Source organism: Aspergillus pseudodeflectus (assembly GCF_044049435.1).
Source record: "Aspergillus pseudodeflectus strain CBS 756.74 chromosome Unknown BJX68scaffold_14, whole genome shotgun sequence".
Lineage (NCBI taxonomy): Eukaryota > Fungi > Ascomycota > Eurotiomycetes > Eurotiales > Aspergillaceae > Aspergillus > Aspergillus pseudodeflectus.
The window spans coordinates 131,603-151,962 of NW_027263790.1; the positions used below are offsets into that span (position 1 = coordinate 131,603).

General features: G+C 49.8%; 11 protein-coding genes across 11 annotated transcripts; 3 read left to right on the forward strand and 8 right to left on the reverse strand.

Annotated features, from left to right (window-relative positions):
- Positions 1-809: 809 nt before the first annotated feature.
- Positions 810-3,844, forward strand: BJX68DRAFT_274864 (Brix domain-containing protein; the record flags this gene model as incomplete). The annotated part of the gene is made up of 4 exons (XM_071047740.1): positions 810-1,045; positions 1,105-1,950; positions 2,197-2,365; positions 2,548-3,844. 4 exons carry the CDS (start codon positions 810-812, stop codon positions 3,661-3,663), a joined length of 2,367 nt encoding a protein of 788 aa, XP_070900657.1. The 3' UTR covers positions 3,664-3,844.
- BJX68DRAFT_48974 (putative mitochondrial carrier protein (Rim2)) lies at positions 3,827-5,303 on the reverse strand. Its single transcript, XM_071049261.1, has 3 exons — positions 5,061-5,303; positions 4,279-5,005; positions 3,827-4,205 (listed from the first exon to the last, which is right to left on the reverse strand). The coding sequence occupies exons 1-3, from the start codon at positions 5,177-5,179 to the stop codon at positions 3,990-3,992; spliced, it is 1,062 nt and encodes a 353-aa protein (XP_070900658.1). The 5' UTR covers positions 5,180-5,303; the 3' UTR covers positions 3,827-3,989.
- Positions 5,304-5,425: 122 nt separating this feature from the next.
- Positions 5,426-7,082, reverse strand: BJX68DRAFT_233780 (ketohexokinase). The gene is made up of 6 exons (XM_071039665.1): positions 6,965-7,082; positions 6,512-6,908; positions 6,287-6,445; positions 6,177-6,238; positions 6,017-6,127; positions 5,426-5,959 (listed from the first exon to the last, which is right to left on the reverse strand). The coding sequence occupies exons 1-6, from the start codon at positions 7,009-7,011 to the stop codon at positions 5,788-5,790; spliced, it is 948 nt and encodes a 315-aa protein (XP_070900659.1). The 5' UTR covers positions 7,012-7,082; the 3' UTR covers positions 5,426-5,787.
- Positions 7,083-7,878: 796 nt separating this feature from the next.
- On the reverse strand, positions 7,879-8,766 carry BJX68DRAFT_265258 (uncharacterized protein; the record flags this gene model as incomplete). The annotated part of the gene is made up of 2 exons (XM_071045201.1): positions 7,879-8,488; positions 8,558-8,766. 2 exons carry the CDS (start codon positions 8,764-8,766, stop codon positions 7,879-7,881), a joined length of 819 nt encoding a protein of 272 aa, XP_070900660.1.
- A 1,268-nt stretch (positions 8,767-10,034) lies between these two features.
- On the forward strand, positions 10,035-10,826 carry BJX68DRAFT_265259 (uncharacterized protein; the record flags this gene model as incomplete). The annotated part of the gene is made up of 2 exons (XM_071045202.1): positions 10,035-10,157; positions 10,206-10,826. The coding sequence occupies 2 exons, from the start codon at positions 10,035-10,037 to the stop codon at positions 10,824-10,826; spliced, it is 744 nt and encodes a 247-aa protein (XP_070900661.1).
- A 432-nt stretch (positions 10,827-11,258) lies between these two features.
- On the reverse strand, positions 11,259-12,114 carry BJX68DRAFT_265260 (uncharacterized protein; the record flags this gene model as incomplete). The annotated part of the gene is made up of 2 exons (XM_071045203.1): positions 11,259-11,984; positions 12,040-12,114. The coding sequence occupies 2 exons, from the start codon at positions 12,112-12,114 to the stop codon at positions 11,259-11,261; spliced, it is 801 nt and encodes a 266-aa protein (XP_070900662.1).
- Positions 12,115-12,716: 602 nt separating this feature from the next.
- BJX68DRAFT_265261 (uncharacterized protein) lies at positions 12,717-13,691 on the forward strand (the record flags this gene model as incomplete). The annotated part of the gene is made up of 3 exons (XM_071045204.1): positions 12,717-12,752; positions 12,813-12,879; positions 12,955-13,691. 3 exons carry the CDS (start codon positions 12,717-12,719, stop codon positions 13,689-13,691), a joined length of 840 nt encoding a protein of 279 aa, XP_070900663.1.
- A 443-nt stretch (positions 13,692-14,134) lies between these two features.
- BJX68DRAFT_265262 (uncharacterized protein) lies at positions 14,135-14,620 on the reverse strand (the record flags this gene model as incomplete). Its single annotated transcript, XM_071045205.1, has 3 exons — positions 14,135-14,325; positions 14,448-14,520; positions 14,585-14,620. The coding sequence occupies 3 exons, from the start codon at positions 14,618-14,620 to the stop codon at positions 14,135-14,137; spliced, it is 300 nt and encodes a 99-aa protein (XP_070900664.1).
- Positions 14,621-15,222: 602 nt separating this feature from the next.
- On the reverse strand, positions 15,223-17,237 carry BJX68DRAFT_233781 (class I SAM-dependent methyltransferase). Its single transcript, XM_071039666.1, has 10 exons — positions 16,880-17,237; positions 16,789-16,823; positions 16,622-16,714; positions 16,524-16,565; positions 16,408-16,474; positions 16,318-16,358; positions 16,060-16,266; positions 15,664-16,000; positions 15,524-15,606; positions 15,223-15,456 (listed from the first exon to the last, which is right to left on the reverse strand). The coding sequence occupies exons 1-10, from the start codon at positions 16,961-16,963 to the stop codon at positions 15,423-15,425; spliced, it is 1,023 nt and encodes a 340-aa protein (XP_070900665.1). The 5' UTR covers positions 16,964-17,237; the 3' UTR covers positions 15,223-15,422.
- Positions 17,238-17,366: 129 nt separating this feature from the next.
- On the reverse strand, positions 17,367-17,756 carry BJX68DRAFT_49025 (uncharacterized protein). Its single transcript, XM_071049262.1, has one exon. The coding sequence runs from the start codon at positions 17,629-17,631 to the stop codon at positions 17,413-17,415; it is 219 nt and encodes a 72-aa protein (XP_070900666.1). The 5' UTR covers positions 17,632-17,756; the 3' UTR covers positions 17,367-17,412.
- Positions 17,402-20,200, reverse strand: BJX68DRAFT_233787 (uncharacterized protein). Its single transcript, XM_071039667.1, has one exon. It carries the CDS (start codon positions 19,986-19,988, stop codon positions 17,883-17,885), a length of 2,106 nt encoding a protein of 701 aa, XP_070900667.1. The 5' UTR covers positions 19,989-20,200; the 3' UTR covers positions 17,402-17,882.
- Between the last annotated feature and the right edge of the window lie 160 nt (positions 20,201-20,360).

Sequence of the window (20,360 nt, forward strand, 5' to 3'; positions counted from 1 at the left end):
AGATCAGCATTCCAGTGAGGAGAAAAGAGGAGAGAGTGTTGCACTCGCATTATTGATGATTGAGAGATGACCATCCTAGCTAGCGGGGTTGATTGATTTTAGGTGCTCCGAAGGGCGCATTCCTGTGTCCTAACCTGAACTTGGCAATCGGTTTTTAACAATATATTTTGGTCAATTTGACCCCCTGTCCAGGAAAGTCGCGATGCGAATTATGTTGACGACCTGATAGCTAAGCGAAAATAACTAATCCGCATCATCTTCTAAGACAGGTCTGCTTGTTAAGGCGGATAAGTCATTGGGAAAGTGGCGAGCCCTAACTTATCCATGCGGATAAGGGACAGCGTGCCAATCGCTCCTGCCATATCAATGGAACCCCAAGGCTATGGGTCATACCATCCTATTTCTCTTCTTTCTCCAGATAGGAAAGCACCCTTTCAAGGCTGGGTCGTTCCTTCTTTATTTGAGTCTGAGTGCCAGCCCTCATCGGAGGAAGGAGCGAGGGACGCGGTCGCGCCTGCCTATCGTACATATACCCACGGAAACAGGCCAGGCGTGCTCTCACCATACCTCCAGGCTATAGTCTCATCAAGCATCCTCAATTGGTGTTGGTTCTCTACCTTGGGTATGGTATAAGCCAGAACCTGGCATATAGATGTGTTCCCGATTAGGAAGGTGGACCCACCTGCCAGATAAAGTTGGGGAGGCGGTGAACCACTAAAAAATCTCGTTCTGCCGGCAAGCCAACTTTTTATTTTCGCCGACGAGCAACAATACGGAATCATTCTACGACTTTCGGAGTTTAACTCAACATGGCTTCCGTTTACAAGACAGTCTCAAAGAAGCAAGCGCGCGAGCTCGCGAAGCAGCAGGATCAGGATGAGGAAGATGTTATGATGGAGGAGCTTCTAGCCGACGCCGACGATACAAGCGATAGTGATGAGGACGAAGATGAAGATGCCGTGGAAACCGCGAAGAAACAGCTCGCTGCTGGACTCATGCCCAAGACTCGTGTTCTTATGCTTACGTCGCGAGGCATCACATCTCGGTATGTGCGCTCCTGTTGCGACGATAGAAGTTCAGGGTAGCTGACTATCTGATTTCTAGACACCGACACCTCCTCGCCGATCTTACCTCATTGCTCCCTCACACTCACAAGGAAAGCAAGTTGGACTCAAAGAAGAAGGCCGCCGGTTACAATCTGCTCCTGAACTCTCTCGCCGACCTCCACTCGTGCAACGTGATTTTCTTCCTCGAGGCCAAGAAGAACGGTCAAGATTTGTACCTGTGGCTTTCGCGGCCACCGAACGGCCCTACCGTCAAGTTCCACGTGAGCAACCTTCACACAATGGCCGAGCTGAACACTGGTTTTGCCGGCAACTGCCTGAAGGGCGGTCGGGGTATTGTGGTCTTCGACAAGTCGTTTGATGAACAAGGCCCAGTCATGGCCAAGCCAGGAAACGAGTACCGCGGATTGATCAGGGAGATGCTTCGAAATGTTTTCTGCGTACCTAAGCGTGGCGTTAAGGGAATGAAGCCTTTCATTGATCGTGTTATTGGAATTTATGGCGTCGACGGCAAGATTTGGATTCGGGTCTACGAAATCCGTGAGTCGGAGAACGGAGGAAAGAAGAAGGGCGACGGGGAAGAGGAAGAGGCCAAGCCTGCGCACAAGAGCAAGGACGGACCGGAGCTGTCCCTCGTCGAAATTGGCCCTCGATTTGTCCTGACACCCATCGTCATTCTGGAAGGAAGCTTCGGCGGTCCTGTCATCTACGAGAACAAGGAGTATGTGAGCCCGAACCAGGTCCGTCGCGATATCCGGATCAACAAGGCTGCGCGGTATGCCAAGCGGAGAGACGTACAGACAGAGCGTATCTCGAAACGGTCGAATTTGGAGATGGGCTTGGGTGAGCGGAAACCCGGTGCACTCGATACCCGGACGCTTTTCGGGTGATTATGACTTTTCCATCTTTCATGCTTGGTGTACTCTTAGACTTGATATCCTCGAAGGATGCATTTGTGAAGGATTTTCATCTACGGTCTTGTCAGCGGCGTCTGGAGTGGTATACATAATAAAAAGTTCTGATGCATATAGTGCATACATCCTACATCTATTTTCCCTGCCGGTCCTGGTAGTACTTGCTCTAGCCAATTGCGCTGTCGATTAGATAAGCGGTCGCGTCCAAGTATAAGAAGCTTGAACGAGTCAAAGCTCCTGACCTCAACTGATCCAGCCACCATGGCATTCTCTTCACCATCGAGCCCTATGCGGCTACAGGGAGCTTTTGCTCACCTTTCTATTATCACATCCAACACACGTATCATGATTCAGTCCCTTCTCGATGTGAACAGCCCCAAGGGTGGGGTTGCAACTTAAGAGTCATACCTCTCGCGACCGCAGAGAGCTTACTGCCATCACAACATTGCTTGAGCGATTGCTCATTCTTATATCTAATCAAAATCCGACGCCCTGTTCTTTGCACCCAAAGATTAAACAATCCCATAACTAAACAAGCTACTAGGTAAGTTGCGGATGATCAAGCAAAGTGTCTGATTGCGATAACTGACGGATACAGCACTCCTGAAAACATGTCCTTCCACTATCTAGCTACGGAGCTTTTGCTTCATATCTTCCAGTCATGCGATACGATTACCGATATTCTAAACCTCGCGTCAGCGTGTCGCCGGTTTCGCGACGTCTTCAATCGATCGAACAAGCTCCAGATCATGATGGACGTTTCGGAAATGGAGTTCGGTCCCGTTGACGACATTATACAAATCGTGACGCATAATACAAGCCAGCCAGCCCATATTTTCCGCACAGCACCACTCACAGCACCTCTCCTCAGACAAGTCGTACAGATTGGCAGAGTCGCCCAGAAGTGGGAGACGATCTACCCTGTCAAGAAGTGGAAGCTCGACTTTGAGAATAGGCGTTCGCTCAGCGACAAGGAGCGCTTCCGTCTCCGCCGTGCGATTTTTCGCCTTTGGCTTTATCATCGCGCTTTTCACACGCGAGACTACGATCGCTATAGTCGTCATCTGCGGAATACGGTCGCGGAACGCGCGCAGCTCCTGCATAACTGGTCGACCGCTGAGTTGGCAGAGATTGAAGACGTCCGCTTGGTCATTGGCGATATCGTCCAAAACCACATTTGTCCAAGCAATGGGACCATCCAGCGAAAGTTCCGGAATCGGTACCCTGAGAGCAACCACCAGCTAACCTTCAACATCCATCTAAATTACCCTATGGCCCAGAGCGGTCTCACCCCATATGGGTTCATCGATCCGAACCCTAATTCGACAGAACAATACTTCCATACAACCCACTCTACCAATTTCTCCAACTCTGCAAAATATCGATCGCGTTTCCGGAACGACATATTCCACGAGCCTGGCTCGGAAGGGTGGGGCGATGAAATACCGCACTACTACATTGTACAGGATATGATGAAGCTTGATCCCGGCCAGGTTCTGTGGTTACGCGAACACTGCCTGCTCAAGGAGCAGGTCGAGACATTTGTGCTTTCGCTAGGGGACTGGTTCCGGGATAATGGCGAGACGTTTGGCGATACACTGGAGTGGGTGATGAATGAGAGAGGCGATGACATAGGAGAGTTTCGAGCTGCAATCTCGGAGCGGGAACTTGGGATTGCGGAGTAACTGAGTTATCTTATCGTTATATTGTGGAGTTGATACATAGCTACGTAGTAGTAGTACGCATGTTAAACGATTTCTCGGGCGTAATAAAGGGCTTACAATTTGTTCCCGCTATTTTTCACGTTATCTCAACACTCGTGGACGAGGACTAGATACGGAACGACCATTCGAAACCACTGGCACAAAACCGAGAGCGCACGCAGATTATCCAAAAGGGTATCTATTATTACTAGCCCATCTAATTATTGCCCCGTCTATAAGTACATAATAATGTTACAGTCATAATATACAGTTTATCGTTTTCTGCTCGCCGCCCTTATCATGATCTATCATGAGGAATGGCCACTTAGCAGCTTCAACACCAGCTCATACGTTCCCAGTGTGATTGCCGCCGAAGGAACCGTGCGGATCATATGAGCGGTCAATCCTCCGTATAGCGCGACGAAGCCCTCTTCCTTGACCATTAATCGCAGACATTGCATCACGCCGGTGTATTTCTGACGGCCGTCGGCCATGGGAGCTTGTCGGAGGCGGGTTCGGAGGACCTGTTGAGGAATCAGTTAGCAACCTGAATTCGTGTTCAGGGAGGCGACAGAAATGGAGGAAAAAGCGACGTACCTCGTGAGGGTAAGCAATCAGAACAGCAATCAGCTTCGAGACTCCAGCGGCACCGCTCAGAATGAGCCCCTGCGTCACCTCGCTCGACTGGGCCTTGCCCTTCTTCTCATTATGCCGAGCAACCATAACCTTTATCCGCTCATACGCGGCCAGATGCAGCGTCGTCTCAATAACTCCGAGATAACTCGCCATAAGCCCCCGATATAACCCCTTGACCCCCTCCTGCTGAATAACCTGCTTCACGCAGTCGAGACTATTCCGATACATTTGCGGCCGAATCGATCCATCCGCATTGACATGCGACCGGTCGAGCTGCAATCTCGTCTTGACCAGCCAAATCGGATTCGTCGCTGTCCCCGTCACAACGCCCGCGGTGGCGGCCGACAGCGCATGAGTGCTCGTCGCATCCTTGTCCATCCCCAGTAACTCTGGATATAGCCTCTTGCAATTCCCGTATGCGTAGAATTTGATTGCTGTCGCCGGGACAACTCCTGTAAGGCTGGGGCCGAGGCCGCGGAAGAGGCTGCGCCAGCCCTCAACGCGGTGAATGGAGAAGAGAATTTCGAAAGTTTCGCTAAAGTGTAAAATGAAGGAACGGGCAAGAGAGGGGCGAGTTCGTTGCAGGGTGGCAGTAGATTTGAGGTGAGAGCGGTAGAAGTCAGATTGAAGACGAGTTCGGAGGACGTCGAGGGGGGATGTGAGAAGGGCGGTTGCCATGCCGCCAGCGCTGGGATCCGTCAGTTTGTAGACTAAAACGATGAATAAATTAGTGGTGTACTCACGCGCCAGCTACCAAATGTGTCCATGAACTGTTCGTTTGTTGAATCTGCGGAGGAGCGATCGGCTTCTCAGACACGGCGTTGAACGCCGCGTCTTTCGAGTCGTCGCGTATAGCCTGCATGACTGAAGAGCTAGCCCGAATATAAGCTACCTATATCGAAGAGCGCAAGACGATTAGAGACAGAAAAAGGTGGATTTAAGCAATGTCAAGCCATGTGAAATAATCTGGAGGACTCTAGTTGGGCGGAAGAGGTCCAGAATTTTTTTTACGGAGCTGGGCGGTGATTATGTAAGTTGCGGCGATAAGCTCCGGCGATTATCAGCCTGCCTGGCGCGTCTGGTCCGGTCCCAAATTCCCGACGTCTACTTTTCTCCGCTTTTTGAGTTTTACAAGGATTCAAAGGGAGGATTATTTCTGAGACATGCAATTTACCTATGGAATCAAAGTGCTCGGATTAAACTCGAACTCGATGTTACACCTTCAAGTGGAGCACACCGCTCTGGATCATACAACCAGGATCGCTGACCGCTGAGATTCTGACGAGATGGATAAACTATATCGGAGTTGGAGCACACTCTATCGGAGGATGGATCCACCCAGGGACAAAATCAGTACTGCCCTGGAGCCCTGGATCGTGAGTGGCAGTAACACGGGTCAGCGGACTCTGGAGCACATAAACTACCTAGGTACTCTAATCTGCGAACCAATGATATGTTGTGGCTCCAAACCTAGCAGTACTCTCTGAGCACCCGTCCAAGACCTGAAAACCCTTCTTGGGCAACTTTCGTTCCTGCGAGGCGATTTGCCATTCCCAACTTCTTTGAAAGGTCCCAGGTATCTCCTTTGCAGATCAGTCCGTACATCATGCCAGCGATAAAGGTGTCCCCGGCACCAATAGTACTAAAGAGATGTCAGTCAGATATCAAGAGTAGTCCCCAGTCTCATTCAGTGACATACTCAACCACTTCAAAGCCGGGTGGGGTATATGCTGAACTGTGTACAACGTTTCCAGTACTGGTCTCCAGGGCCACAGCACCATCTTGCCCCCAGGTACAGCAAAGCAGTGAGCTAGCGAGTGGTTAATCTATATTTATTTGAGGAAGAAGGGGAGTTATACGCATTTCGCGTCAGCGATGACTGTTCTTGAAGACATTCTTCGGCAGAATTATACCCACTATTCTGTCGTAGCTTAGTGAGCTGCCACAAGATAGAGAGGTAAGAGCTTACCTGAGCCCAAGTCTTTGAGTAGAAAACTATATCGGCCTCCATTGCAAGTTCCTGAAGGCCGTCACGCCCAGGTTTCTCGACTTCCACGCTAATCCTGGTATTAGGGAAGCGATCTCGAAGATGACGTATACATGCAAGGGTCACGTCTGGTATACGGCCCTAGAAATCGGTTTCTTGAGCCATATGAACAAGAAAGCTGCCAATAGCACGATGGGAGGAACGAACCTCAAAATGAAACCACCCGACCGGACTCCTCAGCCCATCAACAATGCTTTCGAACTCCTCTAGGGCCATCTCAGGAAGCTCATTGTAATTGACAATTGTCCTACTCCCAGATGCCTGACTCTTGATGATATAACTCGAAGCCGGCTCCTCAAACTCCTCTCGATATATACAATGCTCGAGAGATACATGAGGCTCGAACGCGCTTCTTATTTGCCGAGATGCGACAGATGTCCGCGCAGGTAGAATGGCAACAAGGTTGAGAGGAACTTGTATGTCTGAGGGACTTTCGGCCATAATTTGCTGGAGAACCTCTAGGCTGTTTGGACAGTTGCCGCCCCGTCGACGTGAGATGCTTGTTGCACGTAGTTTGTCATCTTCGCCTGGGTAATAAGGTGTGCTGCACAGGTGCTGTTAGCGGACTAGTTTTGATCATCAGTGAAGGAGTTGATTCACGTTAGGATTGTATCGACATAACATGCTCCTACCGCAACTAAAGACATTGCGCTTGTAGAATCCGGAAAGTTGAGGTATGTTGAGGCTCAGATCTTCTATAGAGAGGTAGCTGTTGGGCTTGGCTCACATGTCAGAAAAGAGTTGCATCATTCTGGCTGTGGTGGGGTAGATTGACCCACCATTTCCATACTCGCCGAGCCTAGGGCTCCGGCGACAATGATCTTGATTGATATTAAGATTATAGTCTTCCAGTAATCAAGTGAAATATGTCCCAATATTCTAAAGCTCAAGGTGATTGTCTGATTGGTACATAAACTTCATGTGCTCTCGTCTGAAAAAGGGTCTATATATAATTGGACTATTCCACGGACTAATATCCCAAACACCAAACAATCTTGTCACTCAGCCCAACCGTTTCTGTTTATCTATCCCCCGTCCGCCAGTCATATCACAGACTGATGCTCAATAGGCCAGAGGTGTTTAGAAGATCTAGTATGCTTTCAGAGTCCATTGCCCGACTCTTCGCTACCTGTTATATCTTCTTAAAGGGGGGTTGTCGGTGGAACTAGCCTAAGTTTCGAGCTGGAAAGCTTCTTCTTTATAAGAGCGGCTTGGCTAAGTGTGTCTTTTGAAGCCTCTTGATAGCGAGAACGCTTTTAGGGGAAAGGATGGAAATGGAATGGGATTGCTAGTAGGACCTTACGCGATAGTTCTGGAAGACTAGCACTCAATTTTATTTGGGTCATAATGGCTTTCTGAACCTCCTAAGCACTGACGAAACTGATACATCGAGGGACTCACTAGACTGAACATTATAGGTTCTTGATTCCTCACCTCCTCCCAGAGTTGACCCCAGTATCCAAGCTAAAAAGATGCTTGTGATCATACATACATTACTCACACCAAGCATAACCTTAAAGCCGCCTGTGGAATCCTTCATGTTTAACCACAATGTTGGTATGTGGTTGACCGGCGGCATATACTTTCGAAACCCGACCCGAGGAATAGCTGCTGCTTTGGGTTCTTCCAAAGATTTCGGCACCCCAACTCATGCCCTGAACACGCTGCTCTGACCAACGATGCGCAGGACCTGTTGGGATAGACGTCCTAGGTATCCGAACTGGCGTAGTATTCACCTGAGAAGGCTGATTTGCAGTCTTTCGATTCCGTCTCGACCTCCGCGTCCTGCTATGCGGGTGGTTCATCTGATTGATTATCTGCCTGTTGAATGGTGCAGTGTTCTGGCTGTTCTGACCATTCTTCTGGTTTGTGGGCTGGGTAGGAGGAGGGCGTGTGTTGGCTTTTGGGGCAACTTGTTGAACTCGAGGCTGGGCTTGACGCTGCGAGGAAGAGGGAGTGGGCGGACCGTTTATTGTGGTTTTTGGAGCCTGCACTGCTGTCTCTTTTACGAGAATAATATCATCGTCCTCGGTGGCACTCTGCTCCGCCGCTGTCTCTTCGTTGCAATCGTGGCGGTCTTCTATGACTGCCGCGGCCATTTCTTTGAGGGTAAGGAGGCGTCGCCTACATGATAGACAAATCAGTGTTAGTACGTTGCTTGCAAAATCTCCGGGAGCGGGAGAGTGCGTATACTTCACGGCGACCGGAGAATATGTCTCGCTCCCTAGGGCATTTGCAAGCTGCTTGTAATCGGGGGCTGGAGTGTTCTGCTGTGCAAAGACTGCAAGAAGCAGGTATTTATCTTTTCGATGGTCCCATTTGATTGCAGGGCGCCGAAGCTTTGAGGCGACTGTCTGCTCGTCCGGGGCAGCGGCGGCTGACTGTTTCTTGTGTCTTGCCATAATATATTAGGAAGCCTGCTAGTTGGGTGGCAAGACGATGCATGACGGGGATGGGGAGAGGGCTGACGAGATGGTTGAAGGAAAACCATGCTAATCCGTGTCCAGGGTGGCTATCAGAATTTCTGCGTATGCCGCGTCACCTGAGGACGCGCGCTGGGCTTAAGACATCAACTCGACTTATAAAAAAGAGAAGAAAAATTCTTGTGAGGCAATTTCCAACTGTCGACTCATCGAAAACGGCCTTTGCATCTTCCGGACGGGCTCTTTCGGCCGCCTTCTTCATCTCGCTGAAAAGTGTAGGAGAGAAAGACGTAATCAGACTTTTGTTCAACCCATAAACTTACACCCCGGAAAGGCCGTCTCATTTCGTCGGTGAAGGTGTCTTATGAGCTGGTCGCAGTCCCTCAAGAAGATGGAGTCTTGGGTGGGTGGGTGAGACATTTCTGAGCAATCGGCTTCAGCCTGCATGCACTCTCGTTTGGATAGGCCTTCCAAAGTTGCCAACATACAGCACTCAGGTTATGTATCTCAGATTAAGGGGTGGAGGCCTGGTAAATTGACTGACTTTGGAGGATATAATCTGTGCCATTCAGTTCATGGAAGTTGTCCAAGTCTCTTTTCTGACTGGGATAGAAGTTCGGCAGTCTACCTATGTGGGTAGCCAGTTTCCTTGAGACCAGAACGACGGAACTACCTAGGTATCTACTGAAGAGACGAACGATAGTTTTTCTTGGGTTTATTCTCTTGCTGCAACATAGACTTCTGCTGAACATCCATTAGGTCAAGCATATCCACGTGACCTGTTCGGCTTCCTACTCTTCTTGCGAATCTTCCACAATTTCCAGAAAAATCATCTTCTCTGTCTCAAAAACTAACTAAGTAGGAAGCTTCATTGCAGTGGACTCATAATGATGGTGGGTCTGTGCTAAATTCTTTGAGTTGTCCAAAGACATGCAGGCTTCCAGCAGCTGCCACCACTACTAGTAGTGGTATTTCATCATTCCCAGCTTTTTTCTTATTGGATTAAGAATTTCCAGGCATGAACTTTCTATTCCATCCTTTGTTAAGAGTATAATTTCCTCTTATTGACTCACCACTTCATTGGCAGCCATCATTGCGGAAGATGGCATATATAGGGAGCTGTGCACCCAGGTGTGGAATTCTTCAATCTTATGAATCCAGATTACCCTGCCATCTACCCAAGCACTTACAGTTACTTTATCTACCCAACTCTATACCTACAGACACCGTAGAAGAGTTCCACCACGATGTCGACTGAAAAACCTCCTACCTCGACGCCGACTGTCGTCCGACGCAGCAAGACGATGCCGATAGACAGTCCGACGGCCAAATTCCTCTACACCATCCTTAAACAGCTCGACCTCAAAGGTGTAAGTTTACCACTGCCTTGAGCATCTTGTACCTTGCTAATAAAGCAGATTGACTGGAGCCTCGTCGCCTCGCAGCTCGAAATCTCCAACGGCCACGCGGCCCGCATGCGTTACCACCGCTTCAAAAACCAGATGGAAGGCACAACCTCCACGCCTCGCAAGCGAGCCGCAAACAAAACGTCAAAGACCATCACCGGATCTAGTAGCAAGGGCTGCTTCCAGAAGGAAATCTCGCCGCAGCCTCTGCAAATGATCAAGACGGAACGGCCTCCTAGCCCCTGCGAGATGAAGCCATACATGAAGATCGAGACCGATCAATACCCGCAGCATGTTCCGAACTTGGCGGATATCCCACAACACGTTCCGTCACCTCGGATTATGCCCATGTCCATGCAGGCGGTTTCGCGTGCTTGTGGCTCTCCGCTTCCGGCGCCGATGCCATATCGGAGGATGGAGCTTGTTCCGAAGCTGGCCATGTATGGGCCTTCGTCTATGCCTATGTCTATGCACGCTCCGATGGCGATGGGGTATACCCAGGGACGCTGCTCGCCCGTTGCGTGGACGCCTGTGAAGATTGAGGAGGAGGATAATATCTTTGGGAAGCAGGGTATGGATGTGGATACCGTGAAGGAGGAAATCGTCCATGAGCCGATCAAGCCTGTCGAATAGATGGTCCGTGTCTTGATTTGTGGGTGCGATACTGTTTAGTTCTAGAGTGTTTGTGCTTTCAATGGCGGTGTTCTGGATTAGATTGTTTATAGAGGCTGGCTTGGATATTTGTCGTTAAATGAGCTCATACTGAGCGAAAGAGAAATGGTGCGATTTTTTAGTCCTTTGGTAGTGGTCTTCGCCTACTTAACCGAGTCAGCCACTTGTTAGAGACTATACGCCCTCTCTAGGTACATGACAAAGACAAAAGCTTGTTAGTCCATATAGCAGATTAGAGGCTCTTTGAGAGGAACGACAGGCCTGCTTAAAGCTCCAATATCCCGCTATATGCCAAATATCACTCCAAGCCCTGTATCAAGCTTTCTTAAATCTCTTCACAGAAATCAACCAAACATAAAGGAGATCTTCACCAGAAGCGCCAGTTAACCAAGCCTATGCAACCCCATCGGTAGTATCAGTCTCGTACCCGGCAACTCCATGAGATAAACTTAGCGAACGGGTTGGGGCACCCTCCCTTGTGGTTCTGTCGAAAACTGGAGTCGCTGCCACCTCCTCATCTCCATCAACGTCCCTTTGAAGGGCCCTAATTTGTTCACTCACAGTACGAGAAGTAACTCGAGAAGCCGCTGTAGAACAATTGTCGCTGTGTACTTTGAAGTCGCGGTCCTCGCTCTGGCGATCAGTCTTGATACGGTCAGCCAGGCCAAACACCGATGGCTCAATGCTGGAAAGCACCGAACCACTGGTATCCTCGCTCTTGATCTTAACGCCAGAAGAATCCTCTTCTCCACAGCAGTCATCATCATCGTCGTCATCGTCGTCATCGACATATATTGCCTCAATCAAGCTTCCACTCGTATCCTTCTTAGATCGGCGCTTGGTTGGAGTGCTCGCCAGACCCAAGCCCTTGCCTTTTCCAGTTGATGAAGAAGGCTTAATAACCCCACCGCGGCCACCAGTCCTAGGAGTCCTTGGAGTGGTCGAGGTAGATACAGGCGCAGAGGCACGTCCACGTGGAATTTCTGACAAAGATACTCCTTGTCTTGCAGCCTCTCTTTTAAGCTCCTCTGCCTGTCTGCGGTATTTTCTGAACTGATATTCAATGGTATCATACGTCGCGCCCTGGCCAAAAATGGCAGCCATCCAGGGATAATCGAGCTGAGTCCCGGGTTAGATTATTGTGCTGAGGCTTGGGGACCGGAAAGATGTGTACCTTTAGGCCTGGATTTGCTGCCAGAAGGGTTGCCACGAGGCGTTGTTGGTTTTCAATAGATTTCCAGTTGACCATTCTGGGCAACGGACGGTAGTATATGGGTGTTGTAAGACAGAACCTAGGCTAAGTCTCGTTCTAAGTAGACGGGTTAGAGATTTGGGGTTCGAGATGGATGATGTTATGGATCCTTGGATCCGATAGGACGTGTTCACCTGGCTTTAAGAGACACCAGCAGAGTCAGACTTGAGACTTGAGCCTTGCAGGAAAGAAGGTAATGGGCTTGATAAAGGAAGAGGCGATGCTGTATCCCAACAGCCCAGGATGTGGAAGAAGATAGTGAAAGACGAACCAATTCAGAAGGCTGTCCTCGTAGGGGAGAAGGGAAGGAAAAGGAAAGATACGTCCACTAGGCACTTAAAAGCCTTGACAGCTACTTGTTCCCTGGCCTAGGCTAGTGAATGTGACCGCGCGCGGAGCGAGCATTAGAGGGTGAATTGGGTTGAGGGGATATTTAAGGCAGTAACACGTCTCCCAAGACACCTTCCCCAGGCAACCTCCTCTCTTAACTCTCCTTTGATCTCCTTACTTTTCCTTAAACCTGTTCTTCCTATCTTAGCACATAGACACAAAATCCTCTTTGTCTACTGTTATCCAACCATATCGAAACAACCGCAACAATGCCCATGAGATGGACACCAGAGAAGGACCAGCTCGTAAGTTCTCCATTCTCCCCATCCACTTTTATAGAGGTTCAATCTAACCCTAGCAATCAGCTTCTCCTCAAAATTCTTGAAACCCACCAGCTCGCTGTTGACACCAAGAGAATTGCTGAAGCATGGCGTGAGTTCTCCCATCCAAGTTCTCCGAAAACCCTATATCCTGCCCTTTCCAACATGGTTGTACTAACATAAGCAGCCGCCGGCGAAGATAAACCAACCCCACGCGCCATAACAGAACGTCTAGTCCGCATGCGTGCCATGGTCAAGTCTACTGCGTCGGCAAGCGGTAGCCCCGGAGGCGAGAAGACCGGCGGTCATTTCAGTATCGGCAAGGGAGTTGGTCGGGGTAGTCCTGCATCTACACCTCGTGCGTCTCATGCCAACCCACGAGCCAAGGCCCAGTCTGTGTCTGCGCCCGCCTCCCCGTTCTCAACTCCTCCCTCTGCCAAGAGAAAGCGGGTAGAGACAAAGGTTGAAAGTGACGGCGAAGAGGAGGGTGACCCCATGAAGACTAAGATGGATGTTGATCAGGATGCGGATGGAGAGTATGAGCTTGACGAAGAATTTACACCTCCAATCAATAAGGAAGGGAAGAAGAAGGTGGCCAGGGTACTTTTTCCCAACGCCATGAAGGCTGCCTCGGCTGCTGGGTCTGGCAGCGTGCCGGCTGGTGGTGTTGGTGGTGACGGCACCACTGCTACTACTGATTTTGCTGTTGAAGTTCGTGCTGGTAGTACCCTTGATCTAGCGGCTAGTCCTGTCAAGCGCGAGTCTCGTGCTCGTCGCCCGAGTGCTATGCGTTATGGTATGGTCAATTATGAGGATACGCTTGACGATGAGGATATGGCCGGTGGAGGTGATGATGATATGGAGAGTTCCGCCTCGAGTTATGTTCCTGATCAGGCTTTTGATATGGATGAAGACTTTGCATAGTTGGGAGATTGTGTTTTCAACCCCAGGATAGTTCAATTTGTACTCTAATATGCTTTGAGAAGAGATAGTGGCTGCATAATATGATCTAATAGGGTTCCAAACTGGATACTTGCCCCTAAAAACAGCTTGTGTTCCTTATTGATGGATGCAAATCAACCCGCAGCTCATCAGACGACTAGCAGATGAGAATGTGAGAACCCAAGCCAAATGCAAGTAACATCCAGTAAAAAGACAACGACATCCAATAGCAGCCATGCGAGGGATAGCAACAAGCGCCCAAGCCCAAAACTAAGGCGGGTTCAAGCAAAAGGATCATCTAAACCATCCTCATTTAGGACGTTCTCTTCCACTTTGAAGTCGTCTTCCACTTTGAAGTTCTCCTCCATCTTGACACACTCCTTCCCAGCCTTCGTCTTACGATTTCTCTTCGGGGTGCGCTTCGGCTACTTGGCCGAGCCTTCGTTGTCGTTAGCGGGAGGCGCATTCTCATCAGTGCTGGCTGCGCTCTTCCTAACCCTGCTCCTCTTTTTTTCTGGGGTTCCCCCCTCTGTCGCGTTGTTGCCGAGAGCAGGGTCGTTTTTGGCTTTCTCTTTGACACGCTGAATGCGATGCTGGACTGCGCTGGCGGTGCATTCTGTACATATGGTGAAGTCAAAGTTAGCAATGAGATCATCATTTATGGGATAGATGTGCCGGTTTCCAGGACTGAGAGCAGCGAAGGGGGAAGGAAGGGAGTCTAAATGAGGCTTGACGTACCAGGACCCATGAATTCCGCTATAGCAGCATGATTGAGCTTGGTAGTGGTCATGGTGATGATTGCTAGGAGGAGCTGAGAAGGGTTAGCTTGGGCTTTGCAGTTCCATGAAGAAGGAGGGAAGAGAATGTGTATGTACCTTGGCATCCGCCTGATCATTCCAAACCATAGGCATCCTGACGGTTCTTGTTGGATGTAGGTTGGAGAGTGGTCTTGTTGTGTAACTTGTGGCGGAGTGTGATAGTTATATGAGTGAGGTTCTGAGCGTTGGCGTATGGAGGTAAGATGGCGCGGAGTGGAGTTGAGAGTGAGTGAGAGCAAGTGGGAGATGTAGCGGAGAGGGGTTGGAAGCAAGTAAGAGAGTAAGAGAGTAGGAGGGCCTTGTGGAGGATTAGGGACAGCGAGAGCCAAGTTGGAAAGAGAAGAGCAATAACACAGACGAGGGGACGAGTCGTCACTCAGTTCCTGGTGACACTGGGTATGAGACTCGACAATAGTCTTGGTAAAGAGAACTTTACCAAAAACTGAAACAATAAGGCCTGGCTCAAGTTCAATGAAGAGAGTAAAATGGTGAATATCTATCCTTCGCTCATCCCACAATGCCTGTTAAAACCATGGAAGTGTTTGGAAGTCGCTCCACAGAGAGGATCGTGGAAGAATACGAAGTGTGGAGGAAGACGGTGAATGGGGAGCAATGTCCTTGGTGGTACCAAGATGCTTGGTCACAATGAAAGACGAACATACTGCGTCCCTCAGGCTGCTTTCCTCTGTTCTCCAGCCCCCGGAAGACCAAACCATACCCTACACAGCTGGTGAAGTAGTAGTAGACCTGCATCTCACAGGTGTACTAGGAATGATCCTCATCAGTCAAATGAATATCCTCGCCTACTACAACCTAGAAATGAACCTATCGTGAACCCCTAAAAAATACAAAGAGAACCCATCATATTGGAAAAGTTCCTTTCCAGAGATTGGCCCTATGCAGTGGGCTTCTGCCCATAAACACCGACTCTGTTTCAAGACGAAATTGTCAGTCACCAGATCCAAACCCCACCATAACCTCGTCTCCCTCACTTACACATTGAAATAAGCGTGAACATTTGGATCCCGCAGGCCACTCCTCATCTTAGCCAGGAACACTTCCACTTCCGCATATTTCCACTGGAACAATCAGAGAACGTCAGCCGGTGCCTCTTTGTGCAACACTTGATAACTCACCCCCATGACTCTCGTCAGCAGCGCCATTGCCCAACCCGAAATGGACCTTTCGCAATGCACCTGATTCCAGATACCGAGTCTCTTGAGCTTCTTGTCCTTGCTCCACGAGCCGATGGGTAGCTTGAACCGCTGCTCAGTGACGTTTGCAAATCCCGCTTCTTGCATGTAGCCTTTGGCACGTTCCGCAATCTGAAAAGTCTTGCCGAACTTGTCTCCGGCCTCAATGAAAGTCTTTGACCAAATAGAGAGTATGTGGTCGTCGGTCACCGTGCCATCATCTGAGCGGAACTGTATGGACATTTCTAACTGATCGATCCAGCCACCTGGCCGCAGTGTCCTGGCATGGATTAGCTTTGTAGCACGGACTTATATGTTGACATAGGAAGGGCTAGGTACTTGAGAGCTTCGCGATAGAAAGCGGGCCAGTCGGCAATAGCCCCGTATAAAGATCGAACGTGCACCAAGTCGAACTCTTGAGAATATACCCAGGTCTCCGTCGCATCGTCAATCTCGAATCGCAGGTTGGGAGGCACGAAGCTCGGCTGGATGGGCGATAGATCTGTACCGATAACTTCTGCTGAAGGATACTCATCTGCGAAGTCTCTAACACGTCTCTTTAGTAGCGACCCTGGGCGCAAGAAGGTCTTTGCTCACATGGCCCAGATACCCGTCCCTGTTCCAACATCGAGGACTTTCTGCACAGGCTTAATATGCCGCATTTGCTGAGAAACCAGGCGGTCTTACCTGGATACCCTTTTTAATCGGTGCAAGCACTAGCCGATTATCGAGGAGTAGGGTGAATATATGATGGCTGGATCGTCGTCAATGTCAGCCAAAAGGGATGACCGCAATTAGCATACGCGATATCGAGCTGCTCATTCTGCTCCTCGTCATTCGGGCCCCTAATGAGTAAACAGTATCAGTTCTGAGAAAGGCCATTTTTTAAGGCCAAAGATACCAGTATGCACCCTCTTTGTAGGCATGATATCGCCGTCCGTTCTCATATCGATAGGAGGTTATCATCGAGTTCAGGGAGGTAGTGTCGCTCGCACTAGAGAAAGATGGCATCCATTAGCATGCAAGGCTTTGTTGATAACTTGCCAGCGAAAGGGCCTCATCACTTACAAGTCTGATTGATAATCCGAATTTACATCTGAGTCCTGTGGCAACGAAAGATCAGACCGGTTTGATGCGAGAAAAGAGAGCGGAGCTGTACAATCTCAAGCAGATCGTCGCTTTCTGCTGGAGGCGCATTGGTAGGCTCTGGCGAAGCTGGCGCCGGTTGAGAAGAATCGGCCATCGCAATCAGGCTTCTTGACCTTTGTGGTCTAGTATACGTGAGGGAGAATCGATAGACCTAGCAGAAGAATAACAGTCGGAAAAGGGTTCCGGGCTGTGAGTTTCTTGGTTTTCCACGTGTTCAACAGAGATGGAAGCGATTTTCTGCCAAAGACCACGAGCTCTTGAAGGTATGGGATGCGATGCGGGGTTGGCCGCCGCAATTTATACAGCTGCAGGCCGTCAGTTCCGCGATAATGCCGGGAATAATATGCAGCTATGGAGCAATGCGGTTCAGGACGCGGGCCGGGTGGGTAAGAATCCACTGGGAGAGCCTGCTGGTACATCGTCGTTGGATGTCAGAAGAACAGTGGAGCTGATGGGATTCCGCGTTGTGAGCTGAATGGCCAAGCAGCAACCTCCCTCGAAAATTGAGACTAATGGCATCAACTCCCAGTTGGTAGTCTGAGACTAATTTATTGTGGCGCTCAGCAAGATTAGTCGACGAAATCCAATAGTCTGACGACTGGCTCTCGGGTCTCCCGTGCATCGCACCCGCTGACACGGCCTTTTGCTCAATGCCATACGCGATGGCCATGGGCATGATAACGCAACTGTTGGAGCTACTAGATAAGCGGAGTGGTAGATTGTGTAAAACGCACAACTTGCGCCAACCTGAATCAAAGACATCTGTAGGCTGTCGATTATTTCCAGATAATGGGTTCTTGAAAGAAAACAGAAAAAAAGAAGAAAAAGTAAACAACCAATAGCTCCAGGGACTTATGAGAAGACACGACACTCTGGGAAACGCCATGACCACTACCAGTCTTGTACAGCCCCGAACACCAATTCCATGTAATAACTCATGAGAAAACAATCAGCCGCCCACTACACCGTGAAAATCCAAGAATATGAGGGCAAAGAATTTTTGGATCAGCTTGTCACCAAGCATACGAATGGCCTGCGTCACCAATGTCATCGTAACCATTCCAGTCTTCGTCGCCACTCACTTCATCATCAAGAAAGTCCCCTTCATTGTACTGGGTCTCTCTAGGTCGTTGGTTGTCAATTCGAATGACTACCACGTCGCACATCCCCTGTATAGCAGGTATATCGTGGTCACTGTCACCGTCATGTACCCGAGATCTTCGTGGAGATGGGCTATGGGCGTCTTCACTATCCGAATGTTTAAGACTGGCGAGCCGCGCGCTTTTCCGTTTTGATGGGGATGCGCTATCATCAGGAATTGCGGTTCCGCTGACTCGAGATGAGCCTGGTTCCTGCGTCGGCCGGCTAAGGGTGCGAAGCCTTGGGTTTGGAGGTGAGCTGTGACGCAGAAAAGCCCGCTCTAAATTTCCAATCCATTTTTCGCGAAACGACGCACGGTCACGCCATCCAGTTTTCAGGATTGCGCTGATGATTAGTCTTCGCAGGTCGGATAACTCGGGGGCAGCCTCAATGAGAGAAGCAAAGAACGCTTCTGCTGTTTTCTCATCCCACCTGCGTAGTTGAATCAACTCCAGGTGTCGTAGGGTTGTAGGCCATGTGGGCACTTGGGATGGGGCGAGTAATTGCTCGAAATGAGGCTCCAGATCGTGATAGCTTGAATGGTCGAAGATCGAGATATCCATGACAAACTTTTCTAGATTTCGACAGGCCCCTTTAAGGTCAGTGATGAAAGAGAGGCTCAAGTGGCGGTTGTGACTGAGGCTCAATTCGCGCAGGCTGCGACCATGAGATGCCAGAAACTGGGTAAAGTTGGCCGTTGTTACATCGTCACAGTTATTGATGGAGAGAGATTTTAGGTTGAGCGGTAGCTTTGGGAAAAGATGGTCGTTCAAAATCGAAGACTCTTGGAACTCTAAGCGTCGTAAATGAGGCAACTCGTTGAGAGCCATGGACAAGACATGTTCTCTGTCATCGGGCATGCCAACAACCTCGTCGCCATCAGCATCTTCCGCGGCAATGTGCAAAATTTTGAGTTCTTGGATACTCTTGAAAGACGGATCACGGTGTCTTTCTAGCATGAGTGGAAGCAACGCTTGCGTGTCCATAAAACGAGCGTTCCAGTCCCAGCTATAGAGTCGGATGGAGCTCGAGTTGATAGAGGTAAACAGGCTGTCTGGGTAGACCCACTTAGACCGCGGAATTTGCCAGGAAGGGATCCCAACAACGAAGTCATTATTATGGTACAGCCGCAAGATCTTCACCTGAGGAGTATACTCAAGTAATTTAGGCAAGTCGAAGTATCCCAGGGTGGGGCCGCTTTTGTAAACCAGAATGGTTTCGACATCAACATGCAGCTCCTGAATCTTATTGATATAATTGTTGGAAAGCTGGTCTTGAGGCCTTGCGAGAAGGTTCAACAGGCCATGTGATTTTGTGGCAGGTATCAATGGTGGAGAGTGGTAGAGCGCAGCTAGGGCAGGCTCGTGGAAACTGCGGCACAACAGAGCGACATTGACGAGCCAACTCACCGAAGAGTTCCTCTTAGCTGCTCCTTCGTTGATAAGAGGGTAGGATGCGCGAAGGAATATATCAAAGAGGATGTGGTATGGGAGGGTGTGCCACGGCGGGACGACTCCAGAACCAACAAGTGTGTCTTTCTCTTCTTCGACTTTCCTCCTCTTGTTCAGGGGACGTCCAAGCTCCAGTCGTCTTTTAGTTGGAGTCCTTTTTGTTTTCTGTGTCTGAGATCTTGTCTTCACGGTTCGAGAACGGCGGGTACGAGTGGGTGTAGATTGTTCGGTAGGTGCGGCAGTCTCTGGAGTTTCTGTAGGTAACACAACGTCCGGATAGCCATCCAGGCTATCATCTATGTCATCGTCACTAGAGTCTTCGCGATAAGATACGGGATTGCGACTCGAATCTCGGGGTCGCAGGGAGAGCGAAAGGCGCCTGGGACTCGGTTCTGATTCAAGCTCGTTGGCCAGCGGCTCATCCGGGCCGCTTTCTTCGTTATATGACTGAACATGGGTACGGTTCGATCGGACTGGGCGAGATCGCATTGTGGAGCGGCCACGAGGGGATTGTCTCGTGGAGGACATGTAGGCAGCCCTACTGTAGTATTCCGGAATCAGGTGAGTGGAAGGTGGTGGAACGCGAGTTCATGGCCGCAAGAAGCTCGGTGCGGTTAAAGAAGGAGAGCGCGCTACAAAATCCGGGGTAACGATGTAGACATCGTTTTGGCGACGAGCAGATGAACACTGACGAGTAACTGTTGCTTGAGACTTGATGGTACCGGGGACGTGCCAAGTTGAGGTCATCGCCGCGATAAGGGACGTGCTGATAGGGAACTGGGGCTAAACTAACGCGGCTAGGGAGTCATGTGCTACAGATTTACTAGTCCCAGAAAAGCCTAGACGAAACGCCCCAGGCTGTCTCAAAATAGCAGCAATAGACCGCCGCCGCTGTGGGCG

Excerpts from the sequence above, each read along its gene's own strand:
- BJX68DRAFT_48974 (XM_071049261.1), bottom strand. The coding sequence starts at position 5,179 with ATGCAGGCTATACGCGACGACTCGAAAGACGCGGCGTTCAACGCCGTG. Across the intron at positions 5,006-5,060 it reads ACACATTTGGTAGCTGGCGC|CGCTGGCGGCATGGCAACCG; the intron begins GTGAGTACACCA and ends GACGGATCCCAG. Across the intron at positions 4,206-4,278 it reads TGATTGCTTACCCTCACGAG|GTCCTCCGAACCCGCCTCCG; the intron begins GTACGTCGCTTT and ends ATTCCTCAACAG.
- BJX68DRAFT_233780 (XM_071039665.1), bottom strand. The coding sequence starts at position 7,011 with ATGTCTTTAGTTGCGGTAGGAGCATGTTATGTCGATACAATCCTAAC. Across the intron at positions 6,909-6,964 it reads TATGTCGATACAATCCTAAC|CACACCTTATTACCCAGGCG; the intron begins GTGAATCAACTC and ends GCACCTGTGCAG. Across the intron at positions 6,446-6,511 it reads TCGGGTGGTTTCATTTTGAG|GGCCGTATACCAGACGTGAC; the intron begins GTTCGTTCCTCC and ends ACCGATTTCTAG.
- BJX68DRAFT_233781 (XM_071039666.1), bottom strand. The coding sequence starts at position 16,963 with ATGGCCGATTCTTCTCAACCGGCGCCAGCTTCGCCAGAGCCTACCAAT. Across the intron at positions 16,359-16,407 it reads CGATTAAAAAGGGTATCCAG|AAAGTCCTCGATGTTGGAAC; the intron begins GTAAGACCGCCT and ends AAGCCTGTGCAG. Across the intron at positions 15,607-15,663 it reads TGCTGACGAGAGTCATGGGG|TGGAAATATGCGGAAGTGGA; the intron begins GTGAGTTATCAA and ends TGATTGTTCCAG.
- BJX68DRAFT_49025 (XM_071049262.1), bottom strand. The coding sequence starts at position 17,631 with ATGTCTTTGATTCAGGTTGGCGCAAGTTGTGCGTTTTACACAATCTAC.
- BJX68DRAFT_233787 (XM_071039667.1), bottom strand. The coding sequence starts at position 19,988 with ATGTCCTCCACGAGACAATCCCCTCGTGGCCGCTCCACAATGCGATCT.